We start from the raw sequence: 16,011 nt of genomic DNA on the forward strand, positions 1-16,011 counted from the left end.
GGCCAGGAGGCTGCACGAGCTGGCGTGGGGACCGCGGTGACACCGGGGGACATGGGGGACACGGGGGGACGTGGGGACACCAGGGACATGGGGACACCTGGGGACATGGGGGGACACGGGGGGACGGGGCTGCACCGCCAACTGGAGTACCAAGAACGGCTGCTACATGTGGCAGGGAGGCTGCACAAGCTGGCGTGGGGACCGCGGTGACACCGAGGGGACATGGGGGGACATGGGGACACCAGGGACATGGGGACACCTGGGGACATGGGGGGGATATGGGGGGGACACGGGGCTGCACCGCGAGCTGGAGTACCGGGAACGGCTGCTACATGTGGCCAGGAGGCTGCACGAGCTGGCGTGGGGACCGCAGTGACACCGGGGGGACATGGGGACACCAGGGGACATGGGGGGACACCGGGGACATGGGGACAGGGACACCTGGGGAATGGGGACCCCAGTACCCATGGGACGCCGGGGTCCCTCCTCTTGGCCCGCCCCGGACACCTGGGCCCTTTGGGGGCGGGGACACGGGGGCGGGGGGAGGAGCTTGGAGCCTTCCCCCGCCCCACCCCCCCCCGCGCGCCTGGGGGCACCGCGGGCTCCTGGGGGCGGGGCTCGCGCTGCCCCGCCCCTCCCGTCGTGACGCGGCGCCGCGGCTCAGCCAATGGGAGCGAGGGGGGCGGTGCCGATGACGTGGGTGATGACGCTGCCGGGGGGCGGGGCGAGCTGGAGGCCGTTGGCGACAATAAAGGAGCTGCCGCCGGTGGCAGCGCCCGGTGTCCCCGTGTCCCAAGGCTCCGTGTCCCCAAGGGCTCCTGTCCTTCCCGCACCCCCCCCCCCATAGTAACGTGTCCCCAACGTGTCCTGTCCCCAAGGGTCCAAATTCGCTGCAAAGCGACACTCTGGGGACCCAAAAAAGCTCGAAATGGCCCCCGACCCCCCCCGCCTCCCCCTTAAATCAACAGCCACCACCAGGGGAGGGGGGGGAGGTGTCACCACAAGTGTCCCCACGGGTGTCCCCGCTCCTGGGGGAGGTGACAAGGGGACACGGGGGTGGCGCCAGAACGGTTTATTTTGCGACGGTTTCGCGACGCGCCGGAGTGTGGGGGGGGGAGGGGCGGGGGGGGGGGTCCGCCCGGACGCCGGGGCCCCTCCCGCCCCCGGGGGCTCCAGGGGAGGGGGGGGGGCCGAGCCCCGCCCCACCGGGGCCGCCCTCCCCCAGGGCGCCGCCCCCCTCCCCCCACCCGCGGAGTCTCTTTATTTTGGGGAAGAAAAGAGGCTTTTTGGGGCTGGAGGTGGGAGGGAGCGATGAGCGGTGCCCCCCCTGCCCCTCCCAAAAAAAAACCCTACCGGAACTGGCAGAATTTTGGGGTGAAAAAAGGTGGGTTTAGGGGTGGGGAGGGGCTGGTCCTGTTCCCCCCCCAAACCCCCCAAAGCTGCCGGTTGGGATTTTGGGGACAAAACCGGGTGATTTGGGAGGGAAGGACTGACCCCCCCTGCCCTCCACCGGCAGATTTGGGGGTAAAAAGGGGCATTTAGGGGTTGAGGGGCGGGCCTGGCCCCCCCTTTCCCCCCCCCCCCCCCCAAAGAAACTGGCACATTTGGGGCAAAAAAGAGGCATTTTGGGGGGGGTGGCCCGGCCTCCCTCCCACCTCCCCCCCCCCAGCAGATTTGGGCGGGGGGGGGGGGCTAAAAACGCTTTTTTTTTGGGGGGGGGGGTCGATCAGAGCCATTTTGCCCCTCCCTCCCCCCAAATGGGGGCGGATTTTGGGGCTAATCAAGGCCATTTTGGGCAAGGCCCCGCCGGCCCGGCCCCCTCCTCCCCCCCGCACATGGGGTCAGAAGGGGGGGGGGGGTCACGGGGGGGCCGCCCCCCCCTCAGTCGTCGATGCAGATCACCTCCCCCCCCCGCGGCTCCTTGCAGCCTTCGGCCTCGCGCTCCCTCTTCACCAGCACGGGGGGGGCCGTTGGCGGGCGGCTGCGGGGGGGGGGGACGTGGCCGTGAGGGGCCCAGGCGTCCGGGCAACCGCTCCCGTGTTCCCCTCCCCCCCCAGCGATGCCACCCGCCCCCCCCCATGGGGACCCAGGGGACAGGATCCTTTCTGACCCCCCCCCCTCCCCCCAAAGGGCCCAGGCGTCCGGGTGCCCCCCCCACTGACACACCCCCCCCGCCGCCCCCCCCCGCAGGGCCCCTCCATGTTCCCTCCCTCCCCAAGGGGCCCAGGGCGTCCGGGCACCCCCATGCCCCCCCCCCCCCCATGTCCCCCCCACAAATGGGCCCAGGCATCCGGGCACCCCCCTCCCCCCCATATCCCCCCCCCCCAAAAAAAGGGGCCCAGGCGTCCAAGCAGCCCCCCCCCATGTTCCCCCTCCCCTAAAGGGGCCCAGGTGTCCGGGCACCCCCTTGTGTCCCCCCCCCCCAACAAAGGGGCCCAGGCGTCCGGGCACCCCCCACCCCGTGTCCCCCCCCCCCCGGGCACCCACCGCTGAGGAAGGAGCCGGGCGGCATCTGGCTGTAATTGGCCCCGCCGGGGGGGAGGGCCCCGGCCGGGGGGGTCCCGAAGCTGCCCCGTAGCTGGGGGGGGTCGCGTAGGGCCCCGGGGGGAAGCTCTGGGGACACGAGGGGACGGGGTCACCCCGGCTGCCACCGCCACGGGGTGACACGGGGTGACAGGGGGGGTGTCCCCAGGGGGCAAATGGGGGATGTCCCCAAGGCACCAAGTGCCCCCCATGGGTGTCCCCAGGCCCGGGTGTCCCCAGGACGGCCATGGCAGTGCCCCCCCAGCCTGCCACCCTCCAGGATGGACCCGTGTCCCCAAGCCAGTGGCTCCCTGGGGTGTCCCTGTGCATCCCCGCAATGTCCCCACGATGTCCCCACGCAGTGTCCCTGCAGTGTCCCCGTGCATCCCTGCGGTGTCCCCTCATTGTCCCCATGGTATCCCATCTGTACCCACAGTGTCACCTGGCTGTCCCCGTGGTGTCCCCACAATGTTCCATGGCTGTCCCTGCAGTGTCCCCATGCAACCCCACAGTGTGCCCTAGCTGTGCCCACGGTGTCCCCATGCATCTCCGCGATGTCCCCGTGGTGTCCCCGCAGTGTCTCTGCAATGTCCCTGTGCGTCCCCACAGTGTCTCCTGGCTGTCCCCACGGTGTCCCCGTGCATCTCCGCAATGTCCCCATGTGTCCCTGCGGTGTCCCCTGGCTGTCCCCGCCGTGTCCCCGTGCATTCCCCGCAATGTCCCCGCCGTGTCCCTGCGCATTCCCTGCGGTGTCCCCACGGTGTCCCTGCAGTGTCCCTGCGCATTCCCTGCGGTGTCCCCACAATGTCCCCGCAGTGTCCCTGCACACTCCCCACAGTGTCCCCGCAATGTCCCCGCCGTGTCCCTGCGCATTCCCCGCAGTGTCACCTGGCCATTCCCGCGGTGTCCCCTGGCTGTCCCCGTGGTGTCCCTCCACTGTGTCCCCCCCCAGTGTCCCCACCATGTCCCTGCGCATTCCCTGCGGTGTCCCCACGGTGTTCCCTGCAGTGTCCCTGCACATTCCCTGCCGTGTCCCCGTGGTGTCCCCACAGTGTACCCCTGCAGTGTCCCCACAATGTCCCCACAGTGTGCCTTGGCTGTCCCCGCAGTGTCCCCGCACATTCCCCGCGGTGTCCCCTCGCAGTGTCCCCCGGCTGTCCCCACAGTGTCCCCGTGCATCTCTGCAATGTCCCCGCAATGTTCCCGTGTGTCCCCTGGCCGTCCCTGTGGTGTCCCCACAATGTCCTCGCCGTGTCCCCGCAGTGTCCCCTGGCTGTCCCCACGGTGTCCCCGTGCATTTCCTGCAGTGTCCCCGCGGGGTCCCTGCACATTCCCTGCAGTGTCCCCTCGCCGTGTCCCCCTGGTGTCCCCTGGCCATCCCTGTGGTGTCCCCACAGTGTCCCCGCAATGTTCCCGTGTGTCCCCTGGCCGTCCCTGTGGTGTCCCCGCAGTGTTCCCGCAATGTTCCTGGTGTCCCCTGGCCGTCCCTGTGGTGTCCCCGCAGTGTCCCCGCAGTGTCCCCCACCCTGTCCCCCGCGCTGTCCCCCCGCGCTCACGGGCGGCGGGTGGCTCTCGGCGCCCTTGCTGGCCAGGCGGCTGAGGATGCTGCGCTCGGACATCTGCAGGCGGGCGGCGATGGGCGGGATGCGGGACAGCGTGGCCGGCAGCCGCGTCACGTCGGCCTTCATGTCGCTGAGCAGCTCCTCGAGCTGGTTGAGCACTGGGCGAGAGGGGGGGCCGCGCCGCGCCCGCCTGTCAGCGACACCCGGCACCGACACCCCGCCTGTCACCAACACCCCGTCACTGACACCAACACCCCCGCCTGTCACCAACACCCTGCCTGTCACCGACACCCCGTCACTGACACACCGCCTGTCACCGACACCCCGTCACTGACACCAACACCCCCACCTGTCACCGACACCCCGCCTGTCACCGACACCAACACCCCCGCCTGTCACCAACACCCCATCACTGACACCGACACCCCCACCTGTCACCAACACCCCCGCCTGTCACCGACACCCCGTCACTGACACTGACACCCCCACTTGTCACCAACACCCCACCTGTCACTGACATCCCATCACCGACACCAACACCCTGTCATGACACCCCGCCTGACACTGACATCCCCACCTGTCACCGACAACCCCACCTGTCACTGACACCCCGCCTGTGACCAACAACCCGTCACCAACAGCCCCGCCTGTCACCAATACCCCCACCTGTCACCAACACCCCGTCACAGACACCCCTGCCTGTCACCAACACCCCGCCTGTCACTCACACTGACACCCCCATCTGTCACCAAATTCCCCGCCTGTCACCAACACCCCCACCTGTCACCGACACGCCTGTCACCCACACCCCGTCACCAACACCCCCCACCTGTTACCAACACCCCCACTTGTCACCAACACCCCATTACCAACACCCTCGCCTGTCACTGGCACACCCACCTGTCACCAACACCGCCGCCACCTGTCACATCCCCCACCTGTCACACACACCCCGTTACCAATACCCCTGTCTGTCACCAACACCCCCCACCTGTCACCAACACCCTCTCATGTGTCACTGACACCCCCTGCCTGTCACCAACACATCCGCCGCCTGTCACCCCCCCACACTATCACCTGCCGCTCCCCTGCACCATCACCCACCACCATCACACACACACTCTGCCACCTGTCACCCTCCTGCCACCTGTCACACCCCCTGCCACCGCCTGCCACAAACACCCCCAGTGGTGACAACAGCAGCGGGGGGGGGGGTCGGGGGGACACATCAGGTCACCCCATATCCCCTTGTACACATGGGGACGGCGCAAAGACACCCCCCATCCAACACCCAGCGGTGACAACAGCCGGTGGGAGCCACCAGGTCACCCCATTGCGTCCCGGGGACGGCACAAGGACATCCCCGTCCAACAGCCGGTGGGGACACCAGGTCACCCTATATCCCCCTGTGCAAACGGGGACAGCACAAGGACACCCCCATCCAACACCCAGTGGTGACAACAGCCGGTGGGAGTCACCAGGTCCCCCTGCTGCATCCTGGGGACGGCGCAAGGACACCCCCCCCAGCCAACACCTAGTGGTGACAACAGCCAGGGGTGGGGACACCAGGTCCCCCTACTGCGTCCCGGGGATGGCACAAGGACAACCCCCAACCAACAGCCGGCGGTGACACCAGGTCCCCCCGCTGTGTCCTGGGGACGGTGCAGTGACACCCCCACGCAACAGCCGGCGGTGACACCAGGTCCCCCTACCGCGTCCGGGGGATGGCACAAGGACAACCCCCAACCAACAGCCGGCGGTGACAACAGGTCCCCCCACCACATCCCGGGGATGGTGCAAGGTCAACCCCATCCAACAGCTGGTAGCGACAACAGCCGGGAGGAGCCACCAGGTCCCCCCGCCACGTCCCGGGAACGGCACAATGACACCCCCACCCAACAGCCGGCGGTGACAACAGCCCGTGGGAGCCACCAGGTCACCCCGCTGCGTCCCGGGGACGGTGCAATGACACCCCCACCCAACACCTGGTGGTGACACCAGGTCCCCCCACCATGTCCCGGGGATGGCGCAATGACACCCCCACGCAACAGCCGGCGGTGGCAGCCGGTCCCGCTCCGCTCACCCTTGTGCAGGACGGCGTTGGCCGGCTTGTTCCCCGCCAGCGACTCCTTGGACAGGTGTTGGTGGCTCTCGGCCAGGCACTCGACCTCGGCGAAGCGGCTGTTGAGGGCCATGGCCGGGTGACCCGGGTCCTGCGTCATGTTCAGGTAGGCGGCGCGGCGGAGCTGCTCCTCGATGACCAGCGCCTGCTCCAGCAGCTGCGGGGACACGGGGACCGTGGGGACAATGGGGACAATGGGGGGACAATGGGGACAGGGGGACAAGGTGGGCATGGGGGGATAATGGGGACAAGGTGGGGATGGGGGGGCAATGGGGACAGGGGGACAAGGTGGGGATGGGGGGACAATGGGGACAAGGGGACAAGGTGGGGATGGGGGGACAATGGGGACAGCGGGGATGCGTTGGGGACAAGGGACAATGGGAACAGTGGGGCCACGCATTGGGAATGGGGGGCAATGGGGATTGGGGGGGGGGAAGGCGTTGGGGACAGGGACAATGGGGACAGGGGGACAGTGGGGACAATGGGGACAAGGTGGGGATGGGGGGACAATGGGGACAGTGGGACCCCGCGTTGGGGATGGGGGGCAATGGGGATTGGGGACAGGGACAATGGGGACAGGGGGACCGGTGGGGACCATGGGGACAAGGTGGGGACGGGGAGGACAATGGGGACAGGGGGACGCGTTGGGGATGGGGGTACAATGGGGACAGCGGGGACAAGGTGGGGATGGGAGGACAATGGGGACAGGGGGACGTATGGGGACGGGGGGCAATGGGGATTGGGGACAGGGACAATGGGGACAGGGGGACCGTGGGGACAAGGGGACAAGGTGGGGATGGGGGGCAATGGGGATTGGGGACAGCGACAATGGGGACAGGGGGACCGGTGGGGACCATGGAGACAAAGGGACAAAGTGGGGACGGGGGGGGGCAATGGGGACAAGGGGACAAGGTGGGGATGGGGGGACAATGGGGACAGCGGGGCGACGTGTTGGGGATGGGGGGCAATGGGGATTGGGGACAGGGACAATGGGGACAGGGGGACCGTGGGGACCATGGGGACAAGGTGGGGATGGGGGGACAATGGGGACAGCGGGGACATGTTGGGGACGGGGGGCAATGGGGACAGGGGGACGTATTGGGGATGGGGGGCAATGGGGACAGCAGGACCCCGCGTTGGGGATGGGGGGCAATGGGGATTGGGGACAGGGACAATGGGGACAGGGGGACCAGTGGGGACCATGGGGACAAGGTGGGGATGGGGGGACAATGGGGACAGCGGGGACATGTTGGGGACGGGGGGCAATGGGGACAGGGGGACGTATTGGGGATGGGGGGCAATGGGGACAGCAGGACCCCGCGTTGGGGATGGGGGGCAATGGGGATTGGGGACAGGGACAATGGGGACAGGGGGACCAGTGGGGACCATGGGGACAAGGTGGGGATGGGGGGACAATGGGGACAGCGGGGACGCGTTGGGGATGGGGGGCAATGGGGATGTGGGGGGAACGTGTTCGGGACAGGGGACAATGGGGACAGGGGACAATGGGGACAGGGGGACAGTGGGGACGTATTGGGGACGGGGGGAGAGAGGGGATGGGGGGGACACGCATGTGGCATAAGGGGACGGGGGGACCATGTTGGGGACGAGGGGATGGGGGACAGCGGGGGGGTGCGTTGGGGACAGGGGGGACAAAGGGGATGGGGGGACGTGTGTTGGGGACGAGGGGATGGGGGCGACACGTGTTGGGGACAGGGGGACAAGTGTCCCCACTTTTGCCTCATGCAAGAGTGACCCTCATGGCAAGTCCTTGTGCAAGAGTGACCCTTGTGCAAGGACAGTCCTTGTGCACGGGTGGCCCTCGCGCAGGGACATTCCTCACGCAGGGACAGTCCTCGCACAGGGACACTCCTCACGCAGGGACAGTCCCCGCGCTCACCTTGAAGCGCCGGGCCAGGAACTTGTTCTTCATCTCCAGGAAGTTGCCCTTGGTGGCCTCCGTCTTGAAGGGCTCGTTGACGAGGCCGAACTGCCCGTCGTTCTGGATGTCCTGCCAGCGGGCGTAGCCGTGCCTGCGCGCTCAGGACGTCACCGTCACCGTCACCGGCACCGCCCGGGGGGCCCCCCGGCTGCTGCCACCGCCCCAGGGTGGCCCTGTCACCTCCCCAGGGTGGCCCTGACACCCTCGTCCCTGGTGGGTGTCCCCAGGGGGTGGCCTCGGTGCTGTCACCTCCCCAGGGTGGCCCTGTCACCTCCCCAGGGTGGCCCTGACACCCCCGTCCCTGATGGGTGTCCCCGGGGGGTGGCCTCGGTGCTGTCACCTCCCCAGGGTGGCCCTGACACCCCCGTCCCCGGTGGGTGTCCCCAGGAGGTGGCCTCGGTGCTGCCACCGCCCCAGGGGGGCCCTGACACCCCCGTCCCTGATGGGTGTCCCCAGGAGGTGGCCTCGGTGCTGTCACCTCCCCAGGGTGGCCCTGACACCCCCCCGTCCCTGGTGGGTGTCCCCAGGGGGTGGCCTCGGTGCTGTCACCTCCCCAGGGTGGCCCTGACACCCCCGTCCCCGGTGGGTGTCCCCAGGAGGTGGCCTCGGTGCTGCCACCGCCCCAGGGTGGCCCTGACACCCCCGTCCCTGATGGGTGTCCCCAGGGGGTGGCCTCGGTGCTGCCACCGCCCCAGGGTGGCCCTGACACCCCCGTCCCTGATGGGTGTCCCCAGGGGGTGGCCTCGGGGATGTCACGTCCCCAGGGTGGCCCTGACACTGTCACACACCCCCTGTGACAGGGTGTCCCCATGGGGTTCCTGGCCTTGCCATGTCCCCAGGGTGGCCCTGGCAGGACCCATGGGTGCCCGGGGACCCCAGAGGGACCCTAAGTGGCCGCAGGGAGTCACAGGGTGACAGGAAGACCCAAAGGTGCCGTAAGGGACCTGTGGGACCCATGGGTGCCATGGGGTGCTGGGGAGATCAGAGGGGACCCATGGAGGTCCCAAGGGACCCAGGGGGCACCCAAGGGTCCTCAGAGGGACCCAGGTGGCACCCAGGGGACCTCAGGGTGTCAGAGGGACCCAAGAGACCCCCAGAGGGACCTCAGGGTGTCACAGGGATCTCAAAGTGTCAGAGAGACCTAGGGGGCACCCAGGGGACCTCAGGGTGTCAGAGGGACCCAAGAGACCCCAGAGGGACCTCAGGGTGTCACAGGGACCTCAGGGTGTCAGAGGGACCCAGGGGGCACCCGAGGGATCCAGGTGGCACCCAGGGGACCTCAAAGTGTCAGAGGGACCCAGGGGCACCTAGGGGACCTCAGGGTGTCAGAGGGACCCAGGGGGCACCCAAGGGACCCAGGTGGCAGCTGAGGGACTCAGAGGGACCCAGGTGGCACCCAGGGGACCTCAGGGTGTCAGAGGGACCCAGGGGGCACCCGAGGGACCCAGGTGGCACCCAGGGGACCTCAGGGTGTCCACAGTGACCCAGGGGGAACCCAGGAGATCTCAGGGTGTCAAAGGGACCCAGGGAGCACCCAGGGGACCTCAGGGCGTCAGAGGGACCCAGGGGCACCTGAGGGACCCAGGTGGCAGCTGAGGGACTCAGAGGGACCCAGGTGGCACCCAGGGGACCTCAGGGTGTCAGAGAGACCCAAGAGACCCCAGAGGGACCTCAGGGTGTCACAGGGACCTCAGGGTGTCAGAGGGACCCAGGGAGCACCCAGGGGACCTCAGGGCGTCAGAGGGACCCAGGGGCACCTGAGGGACCCAGGTGGCAGCTGAGGGACTCAGAGGGACCCAGGCGGCACCCAGGGGACCTCAGGGTGTCAGAGGGACCCAGGGGGCACCCAAGGGACCCAGGGAGCACCCAGGGGACCTCAGGGTGTCAGAGGGACCCAGGGGGCACCCAAGGGACCCCAGAGGCCCCCGGGGACCTGCAGCACCCATGGGCGCCGCGCGAGGATACAGGACGATGCCGGCCAGGAGCCAGTAGTCGTGGCGCCGGTGCCAGATCTCGTTGAGCTTCCCCGAGGACACGGCCGCCCGCTCCTCGTTCTGCCACAGCGTGTGCAGCTCTGCGGGGACAGCGTCACCGCGGGGCCGTCCCCACGGCGGGGACGTCCCCACGGCGGGGCCGGCCCCAAGGGCGCCCGGGCCCCGCGCGCTCACCCGTGAAGCCGCCGTCGGCGATGTTGAACATGAACCGCGGCTTCTCGGGCCGCCCGGCGCCCGCCCGGGCCTCCTCCTTGACGCTGCTGCCCTTGGCCTCCTTCTCGGCCTTGGGGTCCTCTGTGGGGACGGGGTGACAATGTGGGGGGATCAACAGAACCTTGGGATCCACCCCCAACCTCCCCCAGCCTCCCCGGCTTGCAGGGAGGTGTTAACCGCTGGCAGCCATCAGTAGGTTTCAGAGTGAACAGTGCGCAATTATGCAGAGAGCCTTGCAGGGAAAGGGCAGCGATTAAGCCCCGCCCCCCGCCACGTTGTGCCACACCCCCAGGGCAGCCCCACCCCCCTCACGCAAGCCCCGCCCCCTTCCCGGCTACCTCGCTTTGCGTCCGGGGCGTCCGGTCGCTCCTTGGGCTCCTCCGGCTCCGGGGGCTTCTCGTCCCCCCTGTCCCCCCCGGGCGGCTTCTCGGCCTCGGCACCTGCGGGGACGGGGACACTCGGACGCCGGGGCCCACAGGGGATGGGGTGGGGGGTGTCCCGGACGCCGGGGCCCCTCTGGTGGGGGGTGTCCCTGGGTCCCCATCGGGGGGTGTCCCGGACGCCGGGGCCCCTGCCCTCACCTGGGCGCTCCCGCTCGTCGCGGCCCAGGGGGCCTTCGGCCTCGGGCTCCCGCTCACCCTCCTCCTCCTCGGCCCGGCGGCCCTCGGCCTCGCTGCCGTCACCGGGGGACACGGGAGCCTCGGCCACCGCCGCCTGCGGGGACACGGGGACAGCGCTGGGGACGGGGACAGCGCTGGGGACAGGGACATGGGGACATCGCTGGGGACAGGGACACGGGGACAGCGCTGGGGACAGGGACACCAGGACACAGGGACAGCGCTGGGGACAGGGACATGGGGACACGGGGACACCGCTGGGGACAGGGACACCAGGACACGGGGCCACCGCTGGGGACGGGGACACCAGAACATGGGGACAGTGCTGGGGACGGGGACAGTGCTGGGGACAGGGACATGGGGACACGAGGCCACCGCTGGGGACAGAGACACCAGGACACAGGGACAGCGCTGGGGATGGGGACAGTGCTGAGGACAGTGCTGGGGACAGAGACAGCGCTGAGGACAGGGACACGGGGACAGTGCTGGGGACAGGGACACCAGAACATGGGGACAGCGCTGGGGACAAGGACAGCACTGGGGACAGGGACATGGGGACACAGGGACACCTGGACATGGGGACACCTGGGGGAGAGGGACACTTGGACACAATGACACCGCTGGGGATAGGGAGACCTGGACACGGTGACACCGCTGGGGACAGGGACATGGGGATACTGCTGGGGACAGGGACACAGGGACAGTGCTGGGGACAGGGATATGGGGACACCACTGGGGACAGGGACACCAAGACACAGGGACACCTGGACATGGGGACACTTCTGGGGACAGGGACACCTGGGGCACAGGGACCCCTGTACACCGTGACAGCGCTGGGGACGGGGACATGGGGACAACCCTGGGGATAGGGACACCTGGCACCGTCGCTGCCTCTCAATCCCCACCCTGGGGACACGGTGGGGACAAGGAGAGAGTGGGGACAAGGAGGGGACAAAGATGACCATGGCAGAGGGGACACAGAAAGGACAAGGAGGATAGAGAGGGGACACACGGGGACAGGGATGGACAGAATGGACAAGTGCAGGACAAGGGGAACAAGGAAGGGACAAAGACGAGGACCAGAGGGGACAGAGAGGGACAGGGCTGGGGACAGGGCTGGGGACAGGGCTGGGGACGTCCCACCTCGGTCTCCATCTTCTCGGGGCCCTTGGGCTCCCTCTCGTCCCTGGTGTCACCGTCGTCCCTGTCCGGGGGGGGCCCCGCGCTGTCCCCCCGCTCGCTGGGCGCTGGGGTGGCTGGGGACACGGGGACGGTGGCACGTGGGGACGGGCCGCCCTTCACCCACGTCCCCATGTCCCCCCGCCCCCTGTGTCCCCATGTCCCCAGTGTTCCCGGTGTCCCCAATGTCCCCTGCGTCCCCGATGTCCCTGTTGTCCCCTATGTCCCCGATGACCTCAATGTCCCCAACATCCCCAATGTCCCTGCTGTCCCCGATGTCCCCTGATGTCCCCAATGTGCCTAAGGTCCCCAATGTTCCCAGCAGCCTCAATGTCCCCAACATCCCCAATGTCCCCAATGTCCCCAGCATCCCCAATCTCCCTGATGTCCTCAACGTCCCCAATGTCCCCAGCATCCCCAACGTCCCCGATGTCCCCAATGTTGCCAACGTCCCCAATGTCCCCGACGTTCCCAGTCCCCAATGTCCCCAACGTCCCCAATGTCCCCAATGTCCCCGACGTCCCCAATGTCCCTGACGTCCCCGATGTCGCCAATGTCCCCAATGTCCCCAACGCCCCAATGTCCCCAACATCCCCAATGTCCCCAACGTCCCTGATGTCCCCAACGTGTCCCCGATGTCCCCAATGTCCCCAACGTCCCCGATGTCCCTGACATCCCCAATGTCCCCGATGTCCCCAACGTCCCTAATGTCCCCAACGTCCCCAATGTCCCCAGCAGCCTCAATGTCCCCAACGCCCCAACGTCCCCAGCATCCCCAATGTCCCCAATGTCCCCCATGTCCCCAACGTCCCCGATGTCCCCAGCAGCCTCAATGTCCCCAATGTCCCCAATGTCCCCAGCATCCCCAATGTCCCCGATGTCCCCAATGTCCCCAATGTCCCCAACGTCCCCGATGTCCCCAGCAGCCTCAATGTCCCCAACGCCCCCAACGTCCCCAGCATCCTCAATGTCCCCGATGTCTCCGACGTCCCCAACGTCCCCGCTGTCCCCAACGTCCCCGATGTCCCCAATGTCCCCAATGTCCCCAATGCCCCCAACGTCCCCGATGTCCCCGCTGTCCCCAGGTCCCCGCACCTGGCTTGGAGGTGCAGGGCGTCGTGGTGCAGCTGGGCTCCGGGGTGGTGCTCGACGTCTTGGCGGGGGACGACGCCCGGGACGAGCGCTTGGAGTCGGCGCCGGCCTCGGCCGCCGCCTCCGGGAGGCTCCAGCGCCCGTTGATGTGTTCGAACTCCTGCACCTGCGGGGCCCAGGCGTCCGGGACGGGAACCACCCCCAATGGGGCCCAGGCGTCCGGGACGGGAACCACCCCGCAAAGGGGCCCAGGCATCCGGGACAGGAACTCCCCCAAGGGGGCCCAGGCGTCCGGGACGGGAACCCGCCCCGCAAAGGGGCCCAGGTGTCCGGGATGGGAACCGCCCCCCCAATGGGGCCCAGGTGTCCGGGACAGGAATGGGAACCCCTCAAAAGGGGCCCAGGCGTCCAGGACGGGAACCCGCCCCGCAAAGGGGCCCAGGCATCCGGGACGGGAACCCCCCAAAGGGCCAGGCATCCAGGATGGGAACCACCTCCCCAAAAGGGGCCCAGGCATCCGGGACAGGAACCCCCTCACAAAGGGGCCCAAGTGTCCGGGACAGGGACCCCCCAAAAGGGGCCCAGGTGTCCGGGACGGGAACCGCCCTCCCAAAGGGGCCCAGGTATCTGGGACAGGAACCCCCCAAAAGGGGCCCAGGCGTCCGGGACGGGAATCTCCCAAAAGGGGCCCCGGCGTCCGGCGGTACCTTCTTCTTGACCAGGGACATGACGCCGATGCGGGTCAGCACCTGCTGCCGCGAGAGGCCCTCGCGGGGGACCCCGTCCGCGAAGGTCTCGGAACCGTCGGCGCCCGGCTCGCACAGGTGCCGCATGAAGAGCGACACGTAGGCCCTGCGGGGCCGGCGTCACCCGGCGTCACCCGGCGTCACCCGGTGTCACCCATCACCTGTGTCACTCGTGTCACCCCACGTCACCCGCAGCATGCACGTCACCCATCGCCTGTGTCAACCTGTGTCACCTGCAGCACCCTTGTTACCCATCACTTGTGTCATCTCGTGTCACCCTGCGTCACCCGCAGGACCCATGTCACCCATCACCTGTGTCACCCTATGTCACCTGCACCACCCACAGCACCCTCATCACCTGTGTCACTCGTGTCACCTGCAGCACCCATGTCACCCATCACCTGTCACCCCATGTCATTCCATGTCACCCACAGCACCATCACCCGTGTCACCCGCAGCACCCGTGTCACCCATCACCTGTGTCACCCCCCACGTCACCCGTGTCACCTGCAGCACATGTCACCCATCACCTGTGTCACCCCATCACCCCCTGTCACCTGCAGCACCCATGTCACCCCACAACACCTGTGTCACCCCCATCACCCATGTCACCACCTCAGCCTGCATCTCCCAGCACCGCCGCCTGTCACCCCAATGCACCACCAAGCACCAACGTGTCTCCAACAGCCGCACCAAGGTACCACCACACCACGAGATCACCACGCCAAGGTACCGCCACACCAAGGTACCATTGCACCAGGGTCCCCATATCCCGGTGTCCCCAATGTCCCCAATGTCCCTGGTGTCCCCAATGTCCCCAATGTCTGCAACATCCCCAATGTCCCCAGTATTTGTGGTGTTCCCAGTGTCCCCTGTGTTCCCAATGTCCCCAATGTCCCCAGTGTCCCCAATGACCCCAGTATCCCTGGTGTCCCCAGTGTCCCCAATGTCTGCAATGTCCCCAGTGTCCCCAATACCCCCAGTGTCCCTGGTGTCCCCAATGTCCCCAGTGTCCCCGCCGCCATCAGCCTGCCCGTGTCATCGCGGCGCCCGCCCGCGCGTGGGGCTGTGCAGGGCCCGGCCGGGTGACGTCACCGCTCCGACGTCCCCCGGGGTGGGGGTGCCGGGCCCCGCCCCCCGCGGGGGTGGTGACGTCACTGGTGACGTCACCGCGGGGGTGGCTCTGCGCCGGGCTGAGGGGGGTCGCGGCCTCGTCCGGCCCCCAGGAACAACCGGCGCCCGCGGGCGCTCGGCTGAGTAAGGGGGGTCATCACGTGGCGCAGGGACATGGGGACATGGGGACACATGGGGACACATGGGGACATGGGGACATGGGGGGACATGGGGGGACATGGGGACACGTGGACACATGGGGACATGGGGGGACATGGGGACATTGGGGGACATGGGGACAGGGGGACACATGGGCACACATGGGGACATGGGGGGACATGGGGACATGGGGGGACATGGGGGGACATGGGGACATTGGGGGCACACGGGGACACGGGGGGACATGGGGACACAGAGGGACATGGGGGGACACGGCGACATTGGGGGGACATGGGGGGACATGGGGAGACATTGGAGGACACGGGAACACGGGGACACGAGGGGACATGGGGACACAGGGACATCGGGGGACACGAGGGGACACGTGGGGACAAGGGGGGACACAAGGGGACATGAGGAGACATGAGGGACATCGAGGGGGACACGAGGGGACACAGGGATACAGGGGGGACATGGGGAAACACAGGGACACGGGGACACAGATGGGGACACACGGACATGGGGACAGACTCACACACACTTGTAGGGACATGGGGACACCCACAAGGACATGGGGACACCCATGGGGACACGCAGACACACATGGGGACACCCATGGGGATGCCAATGGGGACATGGGGACACCCAAGGGGACATGGGGACACGTGCAGCCCTGCAACCTGGGGACATGCAGAGCCACCCAGTGACAGCCCTGGAGCCATGGGGACACCCACGAGCACGTGGTGACA

General features: G+C 68.1%; 1 protein-coding gene across 1 annotated transcript; it reads right to left on the bottom strand.

Moving 5' to 3' along the window:
• Positions 1-1,881: 1,881 nt before the first annotated feature.
• Positions 1,882-14,097, bottom strand: LOC148590047 (ATP-dependent chromatin remodeler CHD3-like). The gene is given in 13 exon segments (XM_088539540.1): positions 1,882-1,981; positions 2,484-2,568; positions 2,571-2,613; positions 4,080-4,243; positions 6,169-6,364; positions 8,108-8,240; positions 10,115-10,223; positions 10,318-10,437; positions 10,695-10,796; positions 10,938-11,070; positions 12,117-12,229; positions 13,248-13,410; positions 13,952-14,097. Coding segments are annotated over 13 exon segments (1,587 nt in total). The 5' UTR covers positions 14,078-14,097.
• Between the last annotated feature and the right edge of the window lie 1,914 nt (positions 14,098-16,011).

Source organism: Tinamus guttatus, unplaced genomic scaffold (assembly GCF_059628265.1).
Source record: "Tinamus guttatus ecotype Peru unplaced genomic scaffold, ASM5962826v1 Tinamus_guttatus_pri_ptg001810l, whole genome shotgun sequence".
NCBI classification, from domain to species: Eukaryota; Metazoa; Chordata; class Aves; order Tinamiformes; family Tinamidae; genus Tinamus; species Tinamus guttatus.